The sequence below is a fragment of the Siniperca chuatsi genome, linkage group LG13, assembly GCF_020085105.1.
Source record: "Siniperca chuatsi isolate FFG_IHB_CAS linkage group LG13, ASM2008510v1, whole genome shotgun sequence".
Taxonomy (NCBI): domain Eukaryota; kingdom Metazoa; phylum Chordata; class Actinopteri; order Centrarchiformes; family Sinipercidae; genus Siniperca; species Siniperca chuatsi.
In genome coordinates this window covers 16,663,796-16,690,388 of record NC_058054.1, presented here as the reverse complement: position 1 = coordinate 16,690,388, position 26,593 = coordinate 16,663,796, and the positions used below count along the sequence as shown (strand labels likewise).

The 26,593-nt window shown below is 40.8% G+C and overlaps 1 protein-coding gene across 4 annotated transcripts; it reads right to left on the bottom strand.

The window, feature by feature from the left end:
* Positions 1-140: 140 nt before the first annotated feature.
* Positions 141-24,593, bottom strand: yeats2 (YEATS domain containing 2). 4 transcript variants are annotated; one of them, XM_044219139.1, is made up of 30 exons: positions 24,387-24,592; positions 23,808-23,913; positions 23,588-23,685; positions 23,329-23,421; positions 23,013-23,246; positions 22,768-22,886; positions 21,282-21,443; positions 19,793-19,904; positions 19,468-19,512; positions 19,217-19,385; positions 17,785-18,027; positions 16,572-16,739; positions 15,441-15,532; positions 14,503-14,688; positions 14,135-14,363; positions 13,596-13,754; positions 12,918-13,036; positions 10,324-10,470; positions 9,307-9,501; positions 7,774-8,146; positions 7,505-7,639; positions 6,896-7,018; positions 6,368-6,518; positions 5,922-5,998; positions 5,731-5,810; positions 4,261-4,465; positions 3,440-3,675; positions 3,234-3,308; positions 2,920-2,993; positions 141-1,597 (listed from the first exon to the last, which is right to left on the bottom strand). In XM_044219139.1, the coding sequence occupies exons 2-30, from the start codon at positions 23,905-23,907 to the stop codon at positions 1,489-1,491; spliced, it is 4,308 nt and encodes a 1,435-aa protein (XP_044075074.1). In that variant the 5' UTR covers positions 23,908-23,913; positions 24,387-24,592; the 3' UTR covers positions 141-1,488. The 4 variants fall into 4 exon arrangements, with proteins under 4 accessions (XP_044075074.1, XP_044075076.1, XP_044075075.1 ...); XM_044219141.1 differs by having other exon boundaries at positions 6,896-7,015; XM_044219140.1 differs by lacking the exon at positions 24,387-24,592 and adding an exon at positions 24,239-24,368.
* Between the last annotated feature and the right edge of the window lie 2,000 nt (positions 24,594-26,593).

Here is a 26,593-nt window from a genome sequence, read left to right as displayed (position 1 = left end):
ATGTAATTAGGGTGAACTGGCCATATTGAGTATAACAGGTACCTACATCACTATCCCTGGTTAGCTAAGAAATACTCCAGTTCATTGTCCACAATCTATCCTGTTTACAAAAAAACCCCAAATCAAACAAGTTCCACGAGTCATGTTTGCAAGAAATAATTCAAGCAGTTTTCTTTGTTTATTACAAGAATATTGATTATATTTTTGGTTTGCACTGATAGATGAAAATACAATGTTTGGGTATCTTGTACACTAATTTGGTTGAACAGGCATCACAACCACTCATGCCAAACACTCGTCCAATCATCTATACATTAACATAATGCAAAGCTCCACATTAAGCAGAATTACCAACACTACATCAGCCGACAAAACACACACGAACACTCACTTCTCATCAAATTCATTAACTTCTGTGATGACTACATCCACTATCCACACACACACACACACACACTACTGTTCAAAGTTATTGTTATTAGATAAAAAAATAAAACAGGATCTGAAAACACCATCTATTTCATATTGGTCATATACACTGTATACATTACATGATTGACACATTATGGTTGTTAAACAGAACGCTTAAAAGCACTTTCAACTTGCTATCAAACCTGGTTCGCAAAGGAGAGAAGATAAATAGTGAGAGTGATGTCTTAAATTCATAATGACAGTATGACTAACTTGTCAGCCATGTGGTTTCTCAACAATCTCAACTTAAAAATAAGAAACATGAATCAGTTACCTCTCCTGAAGAGCCTTAGAAAACAGCAGTATTGCAAGAGCCATAATTACCTCTGCCAGGTAACACTGAAATACATCAAAGGATGTTCGTATTGACGATCATTAGTTGCCACGGCAATGACACTTTTGGAAGAATCTCTCCGTTTGCTTTGCCCAAAGTTCCCACCAGACATTACTATCGACGTGAATGATAGAGAATTTGAATACTCAGATGTTCAGTAGTGTTTCCAACTTGCTGTAAATCTGTGGTTCACCAATGCTGGTAAACTGAATCTTGTTCCCAATTCAGGGGACGTGACAGCAGGATGAAGAAAGAAAGAGGGGGACAGCTGTCTGATGTTATTATTTAGCCCTGTAAGTCACACTGGCTTCATTTCCCTGATGACTAGCTGGCTGTCTGGCAGGAAACACTTCATCATTAAAATCTTGTTATGAGGTAAGCGAGAGCACAACCGCCTCTCAAGATCAAATAATACGAGTCCCACAGTGCCGCTTCTTTCCATACATTAGGACTAAAATGTTACAATATACCCAGAGTATTAGAAACATTTGTTATTCCGCTGCTGTGAGAAGCAAGCTGAGCCCTTCTATGATCAAGTTAATGAATACAGTACATTAGTTATTACTGTGCAACGTGAGGCAGCAGGACTACATCCAGGTGTGAATCTTCTTCACACAGTAGAGCTGTCAGACAGTCCTCACGTCTGTATGTCAGTTACCAGTCAATGTCATTCTTGTTATGCCTCAGTTGTCCTTAGATAGATAACCCATGTGTGTGTTGGTGAGGAAGTCACAGGTGGGGATGCTACCAACCGCCTGGTGGATGTTCATGGCTGTGATCTCTCTAGGAGCCCTGCAAACACCAATGTTACAAAGTTAGGATTTTGAGCAACACACAGGAAATGTGTTTCAGTCTGCCTGGGACATCACTGGTTGGCTTCTGAATATTCTGGTTGACTGTCATTAACTGCTTTGTTGAATGTTCAGCTCTGAATCAATGCATTCTGAGGTCTGTTGTATCAGTTCAGTGCCCCGCTGTGTTACACCATGCAAACGGCACAAAATACTCTGCAGGCAAGGACAGTAGAATTTACTGATGTTTAACCAAAGCATATAATGACTGGTTAAAAAAAAAAAAAAAACTAAACAAATATTCAACTCCTTGGTTTCGGCATGCAAATGCTTAGGTAAGCTGGTCCTAAAGATGGCAGATGTTACCGGTATTTGCAGATTTATTACAGAGCACAAAACACACTATTACTGCCAATAATAGAAATCATTACTGAATTGATCATCAAAGTAATCAGGCTGGCATTGTTCTATATTTTTTTCTTATTGTCAACAACTCCCACGAAAAAAACAAAACCAACAAGGTCTGTCTCTCAATACTTTCAGATACTTTCCCTACTCTGCCGTACCTCAGTCCTGAGCCCATTTGTTTCTACTGAAGATGTAAATCTTAAAAAAAAAAAAAAAGCACACAAATATATTGTTTCATATTACATAAAGGTTAAAAAATTTCCTAAAACAGCTGGGCACTGTAGTTTTTTTTACCAAACTCAAAAGAGGAGTAAATGGTGTATTCGTATGGTGTACTAATACACATTTGGCGCTCTAGCAAGTATTAACAGCAGCGGGACTGTGTATGTGGCATTGACTGAAAATAAACTACAGTGCCCATGTTCTCTATAATGATAATGTCACCCAGTGCAATAGTATAACTCATCAATGTGTTTTAATAGTTTGTGGACACAAATGGAGCTCGACAGCACAGAGGAATAAGATTTAGATACACAGAAAATACTTGGTCAAAGTTGGTTTTGGTATTTGTTGACAGAAAAAGAAAAATATGAAATATCGCCAGGCTTACCTTTTAACGTTTGTTTTCAGAACTTGTTAAAACCAACAAACATGCTAAACATATAGCCCATATTGTGTATCTACAGTATTCTACAAAGTAAAATATTATTCTTTCATTATTGAAACAATTTAAGTTCTGTAGTTCAATAATGCCAATTATGGAATATTCATTCAGTATAATTTATTGATTGTTCTTCAAGTTAATAATAATAATAATAATAATAATAATCAGAGTAGAAAACTGGTAGTCCTAGTGAAAAATTGAAGACTAAGCAGACTGCATTTTAGAGAGAAGAAACAAACAAACAGGCTGACCTGTTCTGAGGGGATTTGGCGAAGGCCCCAGCCAGAGCTTCTCTCAGGATGTCACTGGCAAACTGTTCAGTAGCCTGCAATGCACGCACACACACACACACACACACACACACACACACACAAACACATTGCACAATCATTAGTCACAAAGAAACCCCCTCTTTCGTACAGTACAAGGTGAAACATGCAATACTGTGCGGGTGTACATCTCATACATACTGTATATTCATCATTCTAGTCAAGGGTATGTTGAGGTAATGAGTTACTGTAAACGGCCAACTTTTTTTCCTGTTCTGGCCTGTATTGAGACCGACCTTCAGAATCATGGCTTCGAGTACAGGAGCGAACACATTCTTCTCCACCTCGACTGGCTGGAAGGTTACCCCGATCTGAGAGAGACAGAGGAGTCATCATATAAAAAGTCAGTTACTAGAAGCAGCACAATACCAGTATGTTATTGGTTAAATTGATCAACTCTCTCTGCATTGTTCACTTCCAAAACCTCAGAGAGGTTCCTGACCTGCTGAGCTGTTTCACTGACAAACTGGGCGGACACGCAGGGGCCCAGGAAGAACTTAGGTTCTTCGTCAGCCTCTTGCTCTTCCTCTTTAACCTTTAGTTTCTGGCAAGGCGGAGTCACGGTGATGATGTCGACTATTTTGTCGTCTGCCTCCTCTGGTTCAGTCTTCAGCAGAGCTTGCATCTGCTCCAGCCGCAGCACCAGCTCCTCGCAGCTACTCAGGGTCGTCGGGCACTCTGCAGACAGATTCACATGTACACTTAACACACCATTTCACAAGCGGCGGCATCCTAGTTAAGCAGAAACAACACCTGCATCAGTATTTCACACTTGTGTTTAAAGGAAAGGTGAGAAAATGTCAGAGAGATTGCTTTTGTGAAATATTGGCTCATTTTACTAGTTCAACAATGTGACAATAATAAATAAAGATATTTGTGCAAGGCGGCGAGACAAAGAGAAAACAAACTCAGATTATCATATTGTCTCAGGAGTGTGTGACTCACTGAGCTAAGCTTATCTCTCACCCTTGAGACAAAAGACAGAGTTAATGAGAACTCCCTGTGAATAAAACAACACAGCTGAACAAAAAAAACTGAGGCTGCACACTGGCCGCCCTCACACACCACTGGACTGCAAAAATATTACTGGACCAGCTGGTAACTGCAGAAGCACTACACCCACACATGCAACACTGAAGGGAAAATATTGATCCACTTTGCGCTGCTGAAAACAGAAAAGAGTAGACTTTGAAATCGCAAAAACAAGCCAAAGTAAATAATCCCCGTGTAGAAGCTATGCACCAAAAACACACCCAAACTCACCAGGCTCGTTATCTATCTGCGTGAGGATATCCTCGATGGACTCGTCATCATTCTTACGCTGGGGCTCGAGGTCAGGTGGCGTGTAGCCCCTCTGCCGGCACCACTGCACCACCTCTCTGGTCTTTGGGGGGGTGAGGGCCTGCAGACGGGGCGAGCGGTCCAACACATCCTGGACAACCCGCTTTACTGCCACTGCTCGCTGAAGCTATACAGAGACATGCCAATATCTATTGATATCTATTAAAACTGTACATTAGGCCTAAAAGCCCTAAAATCCACAGCTAGACATAAATTAACATTTTGTGACTGCCAAGACGGGACGTGCATACATTTGGGCATGTACAATCTCTCCAGTCCAGTATAGGTTACTTTGCAGCCCATCTTCCCCTGTCCTCGTACAGTCTAATGGTGTGCTTTGAGTCCCCTGTCCCCTAAGTAAATTAGGGACCTGTAGATATAAATATCCATGTCTGGGCTCGTCTGAGAGCCTTTCATAGTGGTAGAGAAAGAGAACAGACAGCTAAGACATGGGCTGGTCTGTATGAGCTATTGATGAACCCATTAGGAAGAGATGAAAGGAGACAACCCAGCAGAGATACACATCTGGCCAGATACATAGGGAGACAGGGAGACATGAGGTAAGCAGAAAGCTCGCTGAGTCAGGGGCCCAGCACTGAGCACCAAGACACATTACACAGACAACAAAACTGCAAACAATGCAAATTATCACATTAGAGATGTCCTCACCCTGGAACCTGGAGAGTAACTGCTGGTAAGTGGGTGCTGTCACTCTGAGATATTAATGGGGTTAAATTAAATCTGTATTGAAGGAAATTGCTCTGCATGCAGAGCAGTTAAGTGTGTTCAACATAACACTTAATCCTGAGAAAACAAGTGATCCTGCTTCTTCTTTTTGAAGCACAGCAAAGACAGCCAATAATGTTTAACAAAGGTGGTAAGCGCATCACAATATTTGCACTGAGGCTGCAACTAACGATTATTATTATTATCGATTAATATGCTGAATATTTCTCCAGTTAGTCGGTTAATTATTCAGTCTACACATGTTTTGTTTTGTTTCCCAGCCCCCCAAAACCCAAAAATAGAGTTTACTATCACATAAAAGAAAACCAGCAAATCCTCACAATTGATGATGGACTCAGAGGATTTTTGGCATTTTGCTGGAAACATTTAAAACGATGAATTTATTTGAAAATATTTGATTATTTTTCTGTCAACTAATCGTTGCATCTCTAATTTGCATGATTTCATGAAACACGGTATGATGATTTTACATTTCTGTTTTTTTGCCACCAAAATAATCTTCATAGCTAATGTATATCTCCACTGTCCTATCAGCAGTTTTAGTGATTATAAAGCCTCAGTGGATTCAAAAGCACAGATAATGTACAGCATTTATTATCATGTGCACACACACACACACACACTCACACAAAACAACAAAGTCACCTCTGATGCTCTGCGCTTGCCAATATTCCAGGAATAATACTGTTCTGTTGAAGAGGCACAGAATGGATGGGAGTCTTCAGCTAAACAAACAAACAAAATTACAAAACAGCTTGACAAAACCCAGTGTATTTGCTTTTTCAATATATGGAGTTGGTTTTTAAGCATACAAAATGGAAGTCAACCTCACTCACTCTTATCTGGCACAATCAGAGGGAACTTCTTCACCACAGCTGTCAGCAGCTGCATCATGGTCTCTATGTGCTCAGTGCTGAGAATGGAATCACAAGTGTCAGGTGTACTACCAGAAAATACTCACTGAAATGGCTGCCAGGAAGAGAAAGTGTTCCTAAACCCCTCCATTAATATGCTGGTAGCTGTGTGATAGCTTTAATAAATGAAGCTACACTTTTCTTAACTGAGTTCAGCAAGTTAAAAATGGAGATGTAAACACTTAAGTGGTAAAATAAATATATAAAAAACACTGTTGCACTCTGATGACTCAGCGTCTGTTTCAGCAAAAAAATCTGTTTCTGCATTTGCACCTTTCCTCTTAACAGCCAATAAATTATCTATCCTTCTAAGAATCAGTTAATGCGCTGTAAGTTAAAGTAGCATCGTGACTTGTTATCGCACTCACTTGATGAGGTCGTGTGCAGAGTTCTCTGCCCCTTGCTCTTGCTTGACTGTGGTAGCCGCAGAGGCAACATGGACAGAAGTGAGGACAGGAGCAGTCACCGGGGGTGATGGACCAGCTGTGACAGCTGTGCCAGCACCTGGCTCTGTCTTCACTGTGGCAGCAGAGAGTGACAGCAGAAAAGCAAGTATGAGTGAAAGATTCATTTCAATAAATCCACACTATTCGTTTAAGCCTGAAGTTCTTATTTGTTGTTTGTATTAAACACTGACGCATTTGAGTAGAGTAACATAGTAACTTAGTTTTACTTTGTAAAACTACGTTTTTTTGTATAAAAATGTGTTAATTCAGTAAATTAAGGCATCAAGTAACTTTCCTTTTGGTATCAGTGCCAAAACAAAGTATTGTATTGTTTTTTTATGCCACTAGTATCAAAAACTTATGACAGAATGGAAGAAAATAGAGGTTGGAAATAAAAGAGGGAAAAAATGAGAGAGGAGAGTGGGCGGAGTGGGGATGGACCCCTCTCACCTTGTGCCAGAGGCAGGGCAAGGGAGGGGGATGCCTGGCTGGCAGGACTTGGGGAGGCTCCAGCAGTTCCAGGGGTGGTGGAAGAGGAGGAAGGAGTACTGGAGACTGGGCCTTTAGACACTACTATACACAGAAGAAAACACACACACACACACACACAGGATGGATCAGTGGCCCATTAGGTAAATAGGCTTAACAGCTAGATGAAAAATGAGAGGAGAGGAAGATGGTTTACTACAGAGAGGAGAATCTATAGCATGTTTGAGTGTCTGTCTCAAATAAATCACACCATGTAGTCACATGTATTGGCAAAATAAACTCAGAAAAGACCAGAAAGAAAAACTGAATAAAGCTGCTTTTAGCTACTAAAGTCTTACTCAACGTGCTATATTTCAACATTCGTTCCTCAGACACTTGTTGTAAAAGATGTGGCACACCAACAAAGCAGTCAATGTCAATGTCAATGCTGCTTCATGTTTTATTCAAATGCCATTGCTACTGCTTTTTATCTATTTTGGTAATAAAAGATACTTCATATGAACTAGTGATGAGGCCGATTTTTTGGCAGGCTAAATATATGTTTCAAAGTGCTATCTCAGACATGCTTACCTTTTCCAACAGGCATGATTATGGTCTGCAGCCCTCCAGACCCAGTGCCAACCCCCAGCTGCTTGAGCTGGTTGGCAGGGATGGTTAAGACTGTCTGCTGGGAGCTGGAACCTCCAGAGTGGATCTTCAGCATACCTGGAAAAAACACAATACACTCCAGATGAAGAGCAATTTGTGGCTGGACCTGTACTATATTTGTTCAAATAATTGAACTTGTACACACATTCAAACCAAGTGATAAATGCAGTGTGAGGTTTCTCTCTGCATACCTGAGAGAGTAGCACCTGTCTTCCCTCCTCCTGCTGCCACTCCGCTGACTAATGAGGCTGCAGTGACCAATGACGTGCCGCTGCTTTTGGGCACACCCACCACAGTCCCCACTCCTGTACCCTTGGACATGCTGATGACAGGCATGTTGGTAATGCCTTTGGCAACTGTTACTACAGCTCCAGTTGAACCCACAGCACTCTTTGTCATTGCGGCAGAGTTGCCAACACCCTTGACCAAGGTGGCCACAGCCGTCTTCGACAGGCTGCCTCCAGCAGCAGCACTGGCGCTCTTAGCTGCACTGATTACTGCTGCTTGGTTGGCTGCCACCAGGAGCGAGTGGTGCTGAGAGGCAGACCTCCCACCATCGGTAGCCTGCACAGAACGCACAGAAACACAGCTGTCAACCAGCAAATAAACAGAAACACTGCCATTTTGCACTCTTTCAATGTGTATATCAGTCAACTAAGCACTGAAGACTGAAAGATGCCCATGGAGTCTTAACAGAGTTGTAACGTATTAATATTGTTCTGATGACAAATACTATAGTGTGTATAACATATTTCCATGTAACAACATAGGGAAATAACAGTGATCTACAACAACAAAATTTATTTGGGTGACAACTTTCACTTACAAAACTTTTTAAAAAGGCAAGGTGTAAAAACACACATCTCACCTCTTCTGCAGTTACATGACAGCATATGACAATTATTTATGTGATCAATCCATTTAAAAATACACATAAGTGTTTAGAAGGGAGAGAGGGAGCGCTAGGAAATTAAATTCACTGTGGCAGGACTTAAGAGTTAGTGTTAACTGTTTTTTCTTTGCTCTGGTCAAATTTGTTTTCCAGTGCCGTGCAACTCCCGGAGTGAGATGTGCCGATCAGGTCACTGGTTTTATGGAATTCTCAAAGACAAAACAGTCAATTTCTCTCACGTAGAGTCCTCATAATTCAATTAACAGTACTGAAAGGGCTGTTTTTCCAAAACAGGAATAGCAGTGATGTGTTCTTTTGTGTTGAGCAGTGAGTGTTTTTCTGTTACATAGTGTATACATATTTGTTTTTGCGTGTTGGAGCCTCTAGGAAGTCTGTGTGTTTCCATTTCTCAAGTTAATGAGGCCTGGCCAACGACTCTGAAGCTGTAATCACCCAAACCCATATTATTGCTGATGGACTGCTTAGGGCTCTTCACACACCATCTAAACTCTCTGATAAATACATTGACCTTGCTACTGCACTCACACTGGATCACTCCTGTTTTCCATGTATTCATACTGCAGTGGCAAATCACTAGAACATTTATCAGACTTGTACAAAAGTGTAAAAGTGAAAATTCATCAACTGGGATTATTCCTTATGCAAAAGTGTCTAACTTCACAATGAAAATAACACAAATCACAAAAACCCATTCAAACCAATTATTTTTGTAATTGGGAAATAAAACCATAAAAGGAATACTTCAAGCACATTTTAATGAAACAGCTGTGAGGCAGAATAAAGCAGAAAAATATGAAGACTTGGAACTAGCCTGCTGTTGGCTGGCTGCTGCTGCTGCTGCGGCACTGGCAGAGCTGGGGGTGGAGCTAGCAGCAGTGATGACTCCGCCTGTCATCCTCAATGTGGTCGTCCCCGGCTTGGACAAGTGGCCTGCTGTTGCCGCTGTTACCGTCTTCACAGAGCCATCAGACAACTTCACCTGTGCACCCTGGGGGCCGCCAACCACCTGTCAATCATTGAAATCAGCTGAATTTAGGATCTGAAACTAAGAGCAACCATTCACTTACAATCCACAACAACAGTCTACATGAACATACTTAAAACTGGCAAGGAAGTGACAGAAGATTAATTAGTACAGTAAATCAATACAAAATCCAAAGTGAACTTTTTTCCAGACTTTGACAAACCCACACAGTTCAATCCTTTTTCTATAGCAGACACTCCAAGAATGTGAATACTACTTGTAATACCAATTTTGTAACCAGCCGCAGCATATTTTCAGGAGTGCAAAGTGGTTACGTTGTTATGTAAAGTCAAACAGCATGAGAGGAACTGTCCACCTCCAGCCCAGCAGCACATGGGTGAGTCAGGTCTACACCAGCTGATGCCTGGACGAGTCACATATACTCACATACTGGAAAAACTGACTATACTCAAATGTTTGAACAATTATGTTTTCAAACTAAATAGTAACCATTTCAGTCTGGCACAACAACCCAGAAAAAAAACATTGTTATGCGTGTGAATGGTCATGACCACTGCTCAGCTTTGTGGTGTTTGGGTGAAAACATGGTGGTCTTCACGTGTGTCTCTAAACTGTACCGGGAGATTGTCCTGGGAGATTCTCAGTGATTTATACCCCAAAGACAATATCAGATAGTCAGACAGTGCTTGTAGCTCTTAACTGTATCAAAACTGGGCTGTTAGTCCTTGTGAAACAGTAAAGGGACACACACATAACAGTTGTAACTATAGCAGCTTCCATTAGTATCAGACACTGTAGAGGATACAGCAAAGTCCTGCCCTCAGTCTTGCTACCCATACTGACCTGAGCCAGGATGGCCGCCTTCTGTCCAGCTGTCACCCGGATGGCCTGCTGGGTAACAGTTGCCGGAGATGATGCTGTATGACCTGCTGAAGTGGAACCTCCCTGCTTTCCTGAACCCTGTGCTGGCTGGCCAACCAGAAACGTGCCCTGGGTAAAATAGACAAGCATAATAAAATATTACTTTGATTAAATTCAAAGTCAATGGAATTGTCATGGTCTAATTTCAGACCACACAACATATTTTCATAATGTGCAAGGTATGACGATTCTGATGTAAAACACATCTATTACATCAACTATTTCATCTTTCATATATTCTAATAGCTTACAGCTATAGCTTATAGCTTTAGCAATAGCTTAATTCTATTAGCCTTTGAAATCAATTCATCATTCTTTTAGTTCTTAACTAGAGCTTGTGTTTATGTGTGTGTGCGCCCACGCACTTGCTCTTTAGCTGTTTAGGGAGATATACACAATATATTTAAGAACATTAGTAAAACTCACACTTAGAAAACACACTTAACCTTGAAGATTAATCATTATGAAGAAACACAGCCCAAATGTTACTTTTACCTTACTTTAAATGTAGGTGGAAACCTCTGAACAACTTCACTATATGCTGATGGCTAAATGCACAGACAGCACTGTTCTAAAGCTGACTGCAGGATCAATGCTGCTATAATGAATGTGTCTAATTAAGAACACATCAGGCTCAACCTCTCTACTAGAATACAAAAATCTGAGATTTACGAAGGAAAGAAACCCCATTTGCAGACCATGCACGCAAGTCCTGTCATGCAAGGGAATAAAATCTGCTTTTTGTAACTGTGGTGAAGAGTGTTAAATGGATAACGTGAAAGCACCTTCAGTTTCCTACAGACTTTGATGAAACACTTAAAACTCAAAATATGCCATCAAATAAATACTAATGCTCTAATAAACAAAAATAAGAATCCACAATGACACAAAAGACATCAAAGAAAAAAATGTTATCCAGTGCATCCGGAAAGTATTCACAGCGCTTCACTTTTCCCACATTTTATTATGTTACAGCCTTATTCCAAAATGGATTAAATTTATTATTTTCTTCAAATTCTACAAACAATACCCCATAATGACAACGTGAAAGAAATTTGTTTGAAATCTTTGCAAATTTTTTACAAATAAAAAACGAGAAAAAAAAAACACAAAAAAAAAAACACGTACATAAGTATTCACAGCCTTTGCCATGACACTCAAAATTGAGCTCAGGTGCATCCTGTTTCTGCTGATCATACTTGAGATGTTCCTACAACTTGATTGGAGTCGACCTGTAGTAAATTCAGTTGATTGGACATGATTTGGAAAGGCACACACCTGTCTATATAAAAGGTCCCACTGTTAAGAATGCTTGTCAGAGCACAAACCAAGACATGAAGTCCAAGGAATTGTCTGGAAGCACAGAAAAATTTCTGCAGCATTGAAGGTCCCAATGAGCACAGTGGCCTTCATCATCTGTAAATGGAAGAAGTTTGGAACCACCAGGACTCTTCCTAGAGCTGGCCGACCGGCCAAACTGAGCGATCGGGGGAGAAGGGCCTTAGTCAGGGAGGTGACCAAGGACCTGATGGTCACTCTGACATAGCTCCAGCGTTTCTCTGTGGAGAGGAGAACCTTCCAGAAGAACAACCATCTCTGCAGCACTTCACCAATCAGGCCTGTGAGGTAGAGAGGTCAGACGGAAGCCACTCCTCAGTAAAAGGCAGATGACAGCCCACCTGGAGTTTTCCAAAAGGCACCTGAAGGACTCTCAGACCATGAGAAACAATTCTCTGGTCTAATGAAACAAAGATTGAACTCTTTAGCCTGAATGGCAAGTGTCATGTCTGGAGGACACCAGGCTCATCACCTGGCCAATACCATCCCTACAGTGAAGCATAGTGGTTGCAGCATCATGCTGTGGGGATGTTTTTCAGCAGCAGGAACTGGGAGACTAGTCAAGATCGAGGAAAAGATGAATGCAGCAATGTACAGAGACATCTTTGATGAAAACCTGCTCCAGAGCGCTCTGGACCTCAGACTGGGGCGAAGGTTCATCTTCCTAAGCACACAGCCAAGATAACAAAGGAGTGGCTATGGGACAACTCTGAATGTCTTCGAGTGGCCCTGCCGGAGCCCAGACTTGAACCCGATTGAATATCTCTGGAGAGATGTGAAAATGGCTGTGCACCGACACTCGCCATCCAACCTGATGGCATTTGAGGTCCTGTAAAGAAGAATTGGAGAAACTGCCCAAAAATAGGTGTGCCAAGCTTCTACCATCATACTCAAAGTACTGAGCAAGGCTATGAATACTTATGTACATGTGAGATGAGTATTTTTTTTTTTCCTCAGTTTATTTGTAATAAATTTGCAAAGATTTCATGCAAACTTCTTTCAAGTTGTCATTATTGGGTATCATTTGTAGAATTTTGAGGAAAATAATGAATTGAATCTATTTTGGAATTAATAATAAAAGTGGAAAAAGTGAAGCGCTGTGAATACTTTCCAGATGCACTGTACTAGAGTATGCATGTCTAAGGTTTGTACTATAGCGTAAATGCGTTTCTACCCACCTGTGGGGTCTGTTTAAGGATATAGGACGTGTAGGAGAGGTTGGAAGGCAGACTGCTGGAAGAGGAGGAGGTCTGAGAGCCCCCAGCGCCTGCCGACGAGCTGCTCTGGGACTGCTGACCTAAATTACAGACAGCCACGTACACATCAGTCTCAAATCTGATCAACAATCCTGTTCTTTATCCCAAATTACAGCTCAGCTTCTATTCATTCATTTGAGTGATTTCAAAGCATAATTTACTTAGACAAATGATTCTGAAGCAGAGATGTACAGAGTAATTTTGGTTTGCTACTGTGAAATTTGTAATTTAGATATATTATGGGATGCTCCTAAATTTCTTTTATCTCACTGCAATTTAACAGGAAGTGTGCTGTGTGAGGGATTCTAGCACGCAGTGCACATTAAATACACTGCAGACAGAAATAGATGGCTATGGCTGACTCACTGTCCAGAAGGTAGTGTAGCAGCCATAATCTGTAAGTCACTTGAGAAGTGGGTTTCCCAAAGTAGGAAAACAACCCAGAACTTCCAAGAGCTTGACAGGAGTGTGTCAAGTACGTGACTGAAAATCAGAATGAAAAAGTGAGGGCGGCATGCCTAAATGACTATTAACCAATACGGAGTTCTTTTGCCAAGGTCTGCATTTAAAAAGATTAATATAGGATGTAGCATGTCTCACTTGCACTGGAGGCTCGGAGGATAGCTCCCTGTGGGATGAGAAGCAGCTTGCCCTTCCCCGAGGGGTTCTTACTGTTGGTGGTCAGGTAGAGCTTGGTGCCTGGAGGCAAATTGGCCAGATTGGCCAGGTTGTTGGCTGGCAGCTGAAGAGTAGCCATCACTAAGGACATACACAGAAATAAAAAAATAATTATTCACCCACCTCTGAAATTGTACTGCATATTTTGGAAAAGGAAATTGATCTTAATATACAGTATAAATTAATTTTCCTTGGCTAATTATGTTTTAAGTAACACTTTGCCCCAAGTGCAAGCTTATGTAGATGACAGGCTCTATTATATGCTTTTGAGTCAGAAAATAATTTTTCCTAATAATTAGTTACATAACAGTTACTAAATATACAACTTTCTAAAATGTGCATATCATGTTTAATTTGATGAGTTCTAAATTGTTAATGTAATAATTGTACGATTAATTATGTTGCCTTAGCGTCACATGAACTCGTGCATCATGTGCACTTGTATGGGTGTGAACTCTGACCTCCACTCTTGCCACTTGAACCACCAGCTGCCTTGGCAGCAGCCTGCTGACCAGAGATGCCACTGGTTCCACTGACGATTGCTTTAGCGACTCCCTGAGCCAAAACCTGCTTCCCACCCATCACCTTGGAGACAGAAGGGTTGCCCTTGGCAACCAGAATCTGTCCACTGCTGATAGCCACCTGTTTGACTGCAGACTGAAGCGTTGAGCTAACAGGAATTCCTAACATCTAGAAATGAGAGCAAAGTGCCAAATGTAGTTTCTGAATGACTGTAACTTTTGACAACACATATATATCACTATTAACATGTAATATCAGTGATGTGCTTCTGTGTAAGGGCGTGTGGGCAAATGCAAGAGAGACTGACCTTGCTAGTTGTGGCCCCTGTGGCCCCTCCTGCCTGCTTCTGGGCCGACATGGAGATCATGTGACCTCCCTTTACTGCGACAAACTGGTGTGCTGCTGTAGCGGCAGGTTGCTGGTGGCTGGTTACGGTGTTAACCATCTGCTGCTGCTGTGTTGAAACTTCCCCTGGCTCCTGCTTGATAATAACCTGCACAAGAAGTCAGTGCACATGGGGAGATGGATTGTAACAGGAAGGCCACACTGCCTTGAAACCACAATAGATTGTACATTTTACAACTGTTGTAAGTGGTGTAAATTCTACTCTCTAATTAAAAACACAAATACTTTTGTGATAAAAATGATACATTTTGACCGTAAAATTAAGTTCCCCTTATTCTTTTTCAACAGGCTACAGATAGCAGAGCAGTGAGAAGAAATTTGTTGCATAAAACTTATTTCTCAAAATCAGCATCATCATTTATTCATCAAGGAGATGTTTTTATATTCCCCATCTGTCCCCATCTGCCATGGCCTTTAGTATTACAGCAGATGCCAGCAGCCTTCAACAGAGACAACTGTAGAATCTGAGCCAACTGTGAAGAAACAGAAATTTTAAGTGAAATCGTATTTCATTCTTTGCGGATGGTGATGGGATGATGAGCATGTGGGAGTGGGAGGATTTTACAGTGGGGTATTGACACTGAGTGAAACAGAACCATGCAATGCTCCCTGCACCCTCTCCTATCTTCAGAGTGATGTCCCATTTAAATGGCTTGCCAATGCACTCACATCTGATGTAGATAGCACCCTGGGCTACTATTAATACCATCCTGCTTTGTTAAAGACACAGATACTACAGGGACAGACAATCTTCACATTGGTGGAAATAGTAAAAAGAGATGTTTTAGCTCATAAGAATTCATGTTAAAGGGTGACACCATTAAGACTCTACCAACTCACCTTCACCCCTGAGGAGAGGAAGGTGCCAGTGTGAACTTTAGGGGCTGGAGAGCGAGTTCCTTGAGCAGCAGACTGTTTGGCTGAGGGGCTTCCTATGGAGTAATTTACACAAAAACACACACAATAAGTCATGGAGGAGATGACTGTACTGGTGATGGCTCACTGCAGTTCTTGCTATCTTTTCAGAAGACTTCAAGGCCAAGGTGACATTTTCCTGCCAGGGTTGCTCCACGTGGGTGTTGAAGCTGAGCTTTGGCAGCTGCATTTACTCACAGAGCCAAGTACTGCTAAAGTTTTGTTTGTTACCTACTGCATTAAAATGTGTTTTAGGATTGGTGAATCAGCCACAACACCTACATCAACCTCATCCAGCTTGATAAAACATCACTTAATAGCACTCCAGTCCTGCTGCCAGATCTGGTTGAGCTGTGCATTTGTGGAGGAAGTGTGGGAGTGGCTGAGAGAGTGAGCAATCTAGAGGAAAGAGCTCCTAAGTGGAATAGGAACTGACGCTGCGGATGTGATGAAGTGAATGCAACAGCCTTCGTGATGAAAGATGACTCTGCTGCATGATGGGTTGATGCACACATTAAGTGCACAATTGCTTCATCTGAGAGTTAACAAGCATCTTTCCAGATAATTGCACACCTTGTTTATGGGGAACTACACACACAAACACATAAAACTTGATATGTGTGTGGGGTCTCATCCTCCTAATCTGGCCATGAAACACAGCAGCTCAGTCACCATGGTAACCTCTCTTCCAGCAGCAATCCTGCTGGCTCACTAGATGTCATATTTTATGAGTGCAAAACAGGGACAAAAGAGAGACACAGGGACAGAGAGAGACATAGCAAAATCCCCCCACAAAAAACAGAAGGGAGGGAGTACAAAGAGCTAGATAAGAAAGTACAAGGGGGTAAAAGAGGACAAGCAAGAAAAAAGTACCAAAATAGAGAGAAAGAAAGAGAAAGAGTCTAGAGGGTATTGTTCATCATCTGTTCCGCTATAGAGTACATTCCTCACAGCCATTTTTATATTCTATGTGGGCAGCTCAGACACTGCTTCTTGATTTCGCTGCAGGTCCACTTCCGATTTCAAGCGGCACTTTGACACCGAGTAGATGTGTACCTGTGGAGGCGGCGGATGAGGAAGCCATGCCGATCACCTGACCTGGCTTGTCAACAATGATATAAGGGTTGTTGAGCACTGACGAAGAGCTCTGCTTGCTGTGGACAGGGGTGGAGGTGGTGGGTGTGCGGGGCAGCGGGGAGTGGCTCGGGGTGGAGATGGGAGACCCTGTTGGGGAGAAAGTGCACAGGCTACTGGATGAATAATTCTCTTTAAGGAGGTTAATAAGTACATGAATGCTTTGGAGTTTGTTGTGATTTTGCCCATATCACAAAAAAACGTTTTCAAGGGCAAATTATGAGGGTTGAGTGAATATTATTTTAACTCTGTGAAACACCATGCTAAATCAGATTTTTGATTGAACCTTTGTCGAGAGAATGAGTGAAACAATGTGTACAAGCACATAAAATCACAGACTTTCAGAAGTTTTTATAAGCCTTTATGCAACATTGAAACTAATATGCTTGCTTTGCTAGGGGTTCCCAGACTTCATACACGTGCTTTGAAATCTGAATATATGAAAAATGCTATGTCATATATGAACCTGTAAATTATGTCTATTCTTTCCCCTCTTGGTTGCCTTTGTGCGACCAGCCTACCAGTGATGTCACTCGCATCACTGCTTGTCAAGTAGACATTAATTGAATTTGGACCAAATAAAACTATCCATGATGCAGATTTAGCGAAGTCAGATGAGGTAGAAACATTTTTTAATTTTCTGCAGAAACCATTTATACAATTTTTGCCTACAACAGCAAATGTGTGCCTGGAGGAACTCATGAGAAGTCTTGTTCCCTCCTGAGCAGTACAGCATATTCCTAACGATGACTGCATTTTAAATAATAACACCAAGTAAAGAAAGAGCATCAGTGCCAGGGAACAAAGTGTGCAAAATACATGAGACGGAACAATAGTGTGAATATTGGAACTCTGACAAAGTTTAATATCAACACTGTAGTCAACAAGTGTCGGCTGTCAGCATTTCTTAGTGGTATTCGTATTTTACCTGCATAAAGCTGAAATAAGAGTTTTAAAAAGTAGGTAAGTAGTAAGTTTTTGAAACTAGGCTGTTTAACAGAATTATCAGATGAAAGGGTGTTGTGTAACTTAAAATTCTGACACTGGAGTGACAAAATCCAATTTCGCAAAATGTCTTATTTATGAAAAATTATTTAGAAACACAGAGAAATGGCCACTGGGTGGAGACATTTACCTGAAACTATTTTACAGCTCATGGTGATTGGTTGGAACGATTTCCCGGGAGACTCAGCAGGGCTGGGTGGCTGTCCTTGTGGGACAATCTTACAGCTCGCTGTGATAGGCTGGAAGGCAGAGTTGCCATGGGAACCCAGAGTGATCCTGTCACCAACTTTGGGTCGGGTTGGGGTGCGTTCACCAGCAGTGAGGCTGGAGCTATGGCCACCTGCAGACCTCCCCATCTCTGCTTTGATGAAACCTAGAAGGAAATGGGAGCGTATAATATAATAATATACTCAGTATAATAATAAAATCTGAGTTAGGGCTGCACCTAACAATTTTTTTAAGCGATGAATCTAACGATTATTTCTTCGATTCGTTGATTCTATCTAACAACTAATTTATAGATTATTCTAAAGAATATATTTTTATTACTTGATTAATATAATTAATTTACACAAAATGAATATCAAAAACTTAACATTTCAATATTTTATTCAATAATTTTCTCTTTAAAACAAACAAATGTAACAAGAAAAGTATGTACTGCAGGGCATTATTCTGCAACAAAAAATATATTATTCTATTGAAAATATTTGAATATATGAAAGAATAAATTAATATATTACCCTATTTCTAGTAGGTTATATCTTATGTTACCATTTTAATTCTAGTTAATTCACCACCTTATTTTAGTGTTTACTCAGACTACTTTAATGTGCTCACCTTGTTTTTCCCTTCAGTTCCCTTTCCCCCCCCACACACACAGTCTTGCCTGCCTCTTTCTGTTTCTCTCTCCCCACATGTGTCTGCACTGTTGACTTTCTTTGTCAGCACTATCATTTATAAAGTTGCTCAAAAATTTTGGATTTTTTCAACAACGATTCCGTTTTCACAACAGCAGGTGAGCCGCGTGTGGAGGAGGCTTGTTAATGAATTCGCCTATGAAAACGATTGAAACCAACGTGGCACTGAATGACACCGGCTCCAACAGGTGCACTTACAAGCTTTTACAAAACAACGGCATAAGTAGGCCTACAGAAACAGGAGACTCTCTCTCTGTGTTTCGCTGCAGAGCATGTGCGACTGTCAGTAGACCGCACGGGAGGGGTAGAGCGAGGGGAGATTGTGGGCGAGGTTTTAATGCTGCAGTTTCTCCGGGGGAATCCATGCTTTGACCGGGTGCAGCCATACTTCACTGTGACGAGTCGACGCACAATATGCAAATCGACGTATATCGTAGATGTAGATGAATAGTCCCAGCCCTACTCAAGACTTAAGATACGCATTCTGTGACAGAGTTACAGATGTAAAAATGCAATGTATCCAGCACAAGGCTTTTAATTCAAGACAGACCATGACATCACGCAAACCTGGTCCAATCTGGTTTGGGGGAAGAAAATACTAAAAGTTTTAACTACTAAAATGTAAATATACTTTGTGTGTACCTTTGTCTATACTGGGATCATGTGAGATGGGAGAACTGGAGCGTCCATAACTTTGGGCCAAGGAGGTGGCCAACGTGGGGCTAGCCTCTCTGTGAGTCACCTTGGAGGAAGAGGGCTGAGGGATGTAGTCCTCCCCAAGAGAGTTCCTATGGAGCTCCACATCAACCACCTGGAAGAAATATAGCTCGTCGTCAGAGTAAAGCTGAGAAAAAAAGTCACTGCAGGAAACAGAGTGAACATTTATAACTTACAGTCTCTGCCCCAAGTGTCTGCAGCCCAGTGTATGTTCTGTCCAGCTGTAGGAAAATAAAAGAAAATAACGACTTTTATGGAGTTTAGGCTACAAAGTAGAGGTAGTGAACTGATTATTGAATTATAATCACAATTCATAGTTGTAAAGTCCACGAAATTATAGATGCCTGCACATAATGACTAAATCAAATTACTTTAAAAGGAGGAGGACATCAAAGACAAATCGGAAAGTCTATAAGAGGCTCAGTTAAAACTGTATGTGGAAAAACACTGTTGAAGAGGAAAACAAGCTAAGTGATGATGTGGTCTATGATCTGGTCTGACCTTTAGCTGGTGGATGATGTCAATACGTTTGTTGCGAGGGTCATTGAAGTGGATCTGGATCCTGACAGGAAATTCACCCCAACCGCGACGTGTTAAATGAAAGGGAGGCTCACTGAGAACAGACACATTCAAAATGCCTTAGGTATCATCATCAAAATACAAATCTGGAGGAAAGTAAATCTATAGACTGAGTTAATAATCTTTTAAAATCAATGACTTGAAGGCCCCTTTGAAGCTTGAGGTTTTCATCCTCACATAACAGAAACTGATCTGATTGCCTGCATTTACAAGGGCATGTGTATGTGCAAGTGTCTATTCAAGTATACCCTATGAATGATGCATTTTTGTTTTTTCTTACTTTCATTCATCCCTTCATCTACATTCAGGCTGTGTCGAGAATCAGCAGAGAGCATTGGGCCTGTGTGGAGTTCACTGGGAATGAAGACTTGAGTCAGTCAGAGAGCTGCTGCTACGGCAACGTGAGCGCCTTGTCAGCTGAAACAGCCAAGAGCCTACAGCTCAGGATAAGAATTGCTGACTGATGAAAGAGATCATTTATTCAGAAGCCATGGGCAAACTAAATCCTTTGCCACTTTTAGAGGATAAATCCTATCCATCTATCTATCTCAACCACAGAACTCAAGGCCAAAAGTTTTGTTTTGTTCCTTCTAAGTGATTCCTAAATGAACTGTGCGACGCCAATCTACACACCTCAGTGCTTTGGGCTAAGGCAAACACTTAAACATGCATGTTTTTCTGACTGTCTACACCACGTGTATGATTTAGGTGTGCCTACTATTAGTCATGTTGATATTGACTTCTAGTCTGACTCATTATGTGCTAAATGACGTCACAGACCCCACCTAATGATGTGTGTGTACAACCCGGATAATGAATATGTTTTTTCTTAGTTTGCATAAATACTAACCACCGGCCAAAAGCCACACTGTTTTTTATTTTCTGCTGTGATTGATGGGGACTACACTTGATAATCACCATCATCAAATAGCCACAAGGGGGCACTGTAATTTAAAGGATTTTCACAATGGTCTGTTTACTGCTGAGTTTGTGTAACACAATGTGAACATCAGCAGACTGTTTTTGCACTTAAAGGCCTATCTGAAAAATGCCCTGAATTAAACGTCAGCTGATGGTGAAGACGGTCTTTTATGCATACAGATGCTATTATCCAAAATTGTTACCTTAGTTCCTTCAGTTTGGTAAGTGGTGTGTGGAAAGAGGTGGGGCAAACTACTGACCAAGAACAATAATATAGGTTATAAATACACATTGTGTTGTTGGAACAAGTTTGTCCCTGTCTCTGTGACTGCTATTGTTGCCAGAGGTAATCACATAAAACAGCACACAAGTGCTAATTTTTACAACAAGAGAGGAGCCTTGCCTGTATCAGAAAATGTGTGGATGACTGAGGAGTGCTTACACATACTTTGTCTGCCTCAGATATGTAGAAAAACAGACTGGCACAAACCTGACTTCCACTAGGTCATTGGGTTTATAGCTGGGATGCAAGAAGAACCACACTTTCTTTACAAAGTGGTCGATGCTGGGTTCCCTCCTGGAGCCCCTGACGTACACCATCCACTTATGTGTAGACTGGTCATTTTCTTCCCGCTTATCAGGGGGAATGTACCTGAGGGTGAGACAAAGAGGAAAAACAACCAGATGGAGTAAAGAATTAGCATGTATAGTGATTAAGTGGTTTAAGACAGTTAAAAAAAGAGGAGTTAAATACTATACAAGTAGCCAAACAAGGACATTTGTGTGATAGGCAGTGGGCAGGTAAGACTGTAGAGGAACTGGTACTTTTTCCTGTGTTTTTCACTAGAACCTACTTCAAGGGAAAAGAGGTCAGAACAGAGGATTAAGGGAAGACAGGCTAAAAATCCAAGCATGAACATTTAGCACAAACACTTCAACACAGCTTCACATAACCTGTCAGAGAACGAAATGCATTAAATGATACATTGCTTGACAATCTAGGTCATCCTAAACTCATCTAATCCCATTTTTCTTTTATTAACTGACTATGACTGTTATGTTAGGTTTAAGCCTTCTTATTATGTACAACTATGAACCATTTTTAGTGTGCATGAGATATGTGGGCCTTGTCAATCAAGCTTCCTAGAGTTAAAATGTGCTTCATATTACACTGAACCAAGCAGTCTTGAGGAATTGTTATCTATAAAAAGGCATTTTCAAACTGCATCAAGACAGGGCTTGTAGCAAAACTTAATTATGGCTCAGCTCTTCAGTGCACAGTCATGCAAAAACAAGGCAAATTCAACTAAGAGCCTGGGCTTTAAAACACAGAAACACACAAGTGCAAAACTATTGAGGGAGAGACATACCTATTTTAGAGCAATAGCTTAAATCAAAACAAGAACCCCTCTAGTGCATAGTTTATCGAACGTTTATTAAACCTTTCACATATCAACAAAGTTTTTCCTTGTAGTCTGGTCAACTTCAGCCAAAAAATCCTACCACCATTTTGAGTTATTTTTTGTGCCATGCCTGTATTTCAAAAGATTTTTGATACTTCAAATCAAACAAAACATCTGGCTTCTCTGTACTTTTAGTATCTATGACTAACACCTCATTGTTTTTAACAAAAGGTATATTTGGAATACAGACATATTTGCCAAACACAATGTCTAAGGTTTTCAGAGAGATTGATAAAAATACAAACTTTGATGTTATGATTGCATGGTTGTGGTTCTCAAATATTCTGACTTGTGATCCATTAAAATAAAGGAATGTCTATTTGTGATCTGAAACCTATTCAACAGTTCATATAAAAAGAAGCAGAAATTGAAGTAGAAGAAAAATAGACAAAATGTTTTCTTCTGTAATATAAACAGTCTCATTACTTCCTAAAAGAAAGACCTGCTTTACAACATACTAAGTCAGAAAGATGGCAAAAAAAACTCCCGCTTTTGCTTATTTTGGTTACGTACTTGGACACATTCCCCACTACGATTGTCTTCTTTGCATAGAGTCTAGAGGCCTCGTTTCCAGTAGTGTGGTAGGTCACCCTCTGCTCTGCTCCAATGGACAATGGCACACCAAATGTGTCCTATGACAAATAACGGAATACATAACAGGCTTAATGAAAGATAAAAAGATGCAAGATTAATGTTGATACCCGCTTTGCATTCATCAAATAATCACTGACCCTGGCATCTTTGACAGTTTAACTCACTTTGCCTGTATTGCGCCCTGGTCTGCGCTCCAGCCTGCTGCTGTCCTCTCTCCATGCTCCCTCTCGATCCCTCTCAGCTCCCTCTCCTTGCTGTGATAGGGTCTCGGACTCTGAGTGGACCAGAGAAGGAGTCTCTGAGCCCTGGTTGAGAGGGGAAGAGGAACGGGATGGGGACTCCAGGAACCGGCGGATAGCTGGATGGTTCAGCACGGCAGGGTCACTCTTAGAAGCATGCTAGGACACAGAGGAAATGGTGGTTGCTGCTACTGTACTATACCACTGACAGATGTCGGAGTATGAATATATGAGAATTTACCTCTGGGAGCCTTGTCACTCCAGCACTGGCATAGTAATTGGCCACTATGCATGCCCTTAGCTTGTCCATCATCCTCCTGGCTTCATTGAGTCGCTGCAAAATATTGGAAAAACAATGAACAACAATAACTTCTGTAAGTTACTTTCAGTATCAATGCAATCTTTTCTGCATTATTGATACAAAACATGTGAAATATAGTGAAATAAAAAGTGATATAATGAAAAGAAGAAAAGTCACTTTTCCAGTATCATCCAGATACCTGACTTATCACATCTATCTCATGTTCTTTGTTCTTCATCTCCAAAGAAAACTGCTCTCTGATGATGGTTTCAATCTTCTGTACTGCTGCTTCTCGGGCTGACAAAGCAGGAGACACATATATTACAGACCCGGGATAACCCGTTATCCAACAGTTACTTGTTAGCTGTCACAACATGTAAAGTAGGTGTACTGTCTCAGGGTTCAGAGCATGAACTTACCATTATGTTCAGCCGCTTTGTTTCTCTTACTATTTTGGACCAACGAAATATCCTCATAGTCCGGATCATTGCCTTCTATTTTCCTTTTAATTCCTGACATGGCTGCCTGTAAAGAAGAATATATGAGGGGAAACGCATATCAAAACAGCTAACATTAGCTAGTCAAATCCATGCTCCCATAGCCAATTGTGATGGTACTTAGCATCGAATTTGCCTGCTAGCAAGAAGCTGCCAGATAACGTTACAGCTAATGCCCACAGCTAACTTTAGCTCTGGCTAGCTTGCTAGTTATGCTAATGTGGGTTAGCAGACTGTCAACCCCTACCACTGTTTCAAACTGTTGGGCCATTATTTGAGAAAACCATAGCCTTCAATGAAGCTAATTTAAACAAAGACATTCAACGTTACACCACCGGACTGTGTCTCAAGACCTGTGTTAGAGAAATCCGTGCCTGTCGTTCGTTCAGCCGGCAGCACTGTAACGTTAGCAACCGCTATCCTTGTTTGCTTATATAGCTAACGTTAACGTTAGCACACATTTGTAGACACCGATTTAATCTGTTTGAAATGCAAACTTACTGGAGTGCCCTGTGCTGCGGAGCAACGTTTCTTTGTGAGGCGTGTGATTTAATTCAGTGAGAGCATATCCTTTGCGTTATGCTATATTAATTTTACACACTTGTGTTTAGTAAATTGCTGAATCTCGAGGTGAACAAGTAAGCTAAATAGTGGATCGTTAACCTTGCACTTCAGCAAAACAGCCACCAGGCACCACTATTCTACAAAATAGACGATGGTACTCAGGAGCATTCGGTGGATTTTAAGCATTATCATCCTTCTGTAGTTAGGTTCGTTGGAAAAGGATGTGTGATAAGATGAACAAAATCATAACGTGTCTTGCATGCATTTAGCGTTAACTGCCCAGACAGGTCATCCATAAACAAGAATAGAGATGGTATGCCACGCTGTCTTACCCCTTTACATAACTGAAACGATAATTAAATACAACAACACCTGCATAGTCTGATGCTACGACAGTAAACAGTAAAACTCCTCAGGTATTTTATTCCTCTGTTATCAATTCATGAGGAGTTTTTTTTATGACTGATTCAATGGAAATCCTTAGAGCCATCACATGAGTATGGCAGAATTGAGACAACAAACTGGCAGTGAATTATTTAAAGACAACAATGCACATTGTGCTAGCTTTCAGGCCAGGGTAGTAGCTATGGCTATAGACCTTTAAGCATTACTGCTATTAATCTTACATGCAGTGGTGGAATGTAACTATGTACATTTACTCAAGTGCTGTACTTAAGTACAAATTTGAGGTACTTGTATTTTACTTGAGTAATTCCATTTAATGCAGCTTTGTCCTTCTACTCCACTACATTTCAGAGGCAAATATTGTACTTTTTACTCCACTACACTGTCTGACAGCTGTAGTTACTAGTTACTTTTCAGATTACAATTTTTCGTACCCTTCCTGCCAGGTGAAAACCCTGTATCTTCAAATGTGGTGATTTTGAATGTAAATGTTTCTGATTAACTGAATGGTGAAGTGTTCCTTTATGGATTGAGAAAATTCTCCTACTTCTTAAGCAAAATTTAAAAAAACCCTTGGATTAGTTTGAAAATGCATCGTCACAAAGCTGAAAACAGGGCTGTTTTTCTGAGCTCATGAAAAGTTGACTTTTTTGAGAAAGGTGGTTCTCACAGGACAGCGAAGCTACAAACATATGATGATCTTAATGACCATGTTACATTGCTGTAGCTTAAACAACCCAACAGTATATAAAGTAGCTATAATTAGCTCAACCTTAAACATCTACAACAGTAAAATGCAACATACACATTAATGCAGCAGTAAAACACTGACAGGGAACGTTTTACTGCAGAATGAGTACTTTTGATACTTTAAGTACATTTTGCTGATAATACTTACATACTTTTACTTAAGTAAGGTTTTGAATGCAGGACTTTTATTTATAGTTGAGTATGGTGGGTGGTATTGCTACTTTTACTTAAGTAATGGATCTGAATACTTCTTCCACCACTGCTTACATGTTTAAGCTTGACAGCACTGTCAGGTAGCATGCTATGAGCACATTTTAGATCATCAGGAATGGGATCAGTTCCACATATCTTACCATCATCTAGCTTTCTTACAGAGCCTCCCGCGTCATCAGGCCTCACTATCCTTGCCTCAATGACGTCCACATTATCTATAGTAAACTCTTTGTTATGCACAAAGTTAAACACACTATTTCATTTGAGCCACACAAAAACATCAACATTAGATGGTAAAAAAGGGTCTTATAGTTTTTTTTTTGTTTGTTTTGTCTTTGGTTCTTGGCTTTTTTTTAGAGCCCATGCCAAACTTTTCGGACCTAAAAGTAAAAAGACCTCTCTTGCAGCAGTGTGGAGTTTGGCCACATTTATAAAAATGGCTCATTTGCCAAGAGACACATTACAGGCACCACATAGTTTCCTTGCCTGTTGTACATCAATGTATGTTTTCAAAAGTAAGACATGTAAGTTTGACATGTTTAGTAAAACCTATCCTTTTTATTAAGGCCATAACAATTAAGCCTACCACATTACCACAGTGGGTTATTAATTCATTCCTGCCTGTGGCCTGTGTGGGTGTGAGGTGACAGTATGCCAAATGCCTTATAAACAAGATTAATGTATGCTCTGACATGAAATTTGATACAGTGTTTTCCTGTCTGTGAGTGTGTGTAAATAGCGTGTACGTGATGAGCTCTAAATTCTTTTTTACATTG

Bases quoted from the DNA above. Each gene is read 5' to 3' on its own strand.
- yeats2 (XM_044219139.1), bottom strand. From the start codon at position 23,907: ATGTCAGGAATTAAAAGGAAAATAGAAGGCAATGATCCGGACTATGAG. The intron at 14,689-15,440 runs GTGAGTTGGTAG...CTTCTTGTGCAG, and splicing joins TCCTCTCCTCAGGGGTGAAG to GTTATTATCAAGCAGGAGCC. The intron at 5,999-6,367 runs GTGAGTGCGATA...TTCCATTCTCAG, and splicing joins TCTGCACACGACCTCATCAA to CACTGAGCACATAGAGACCA.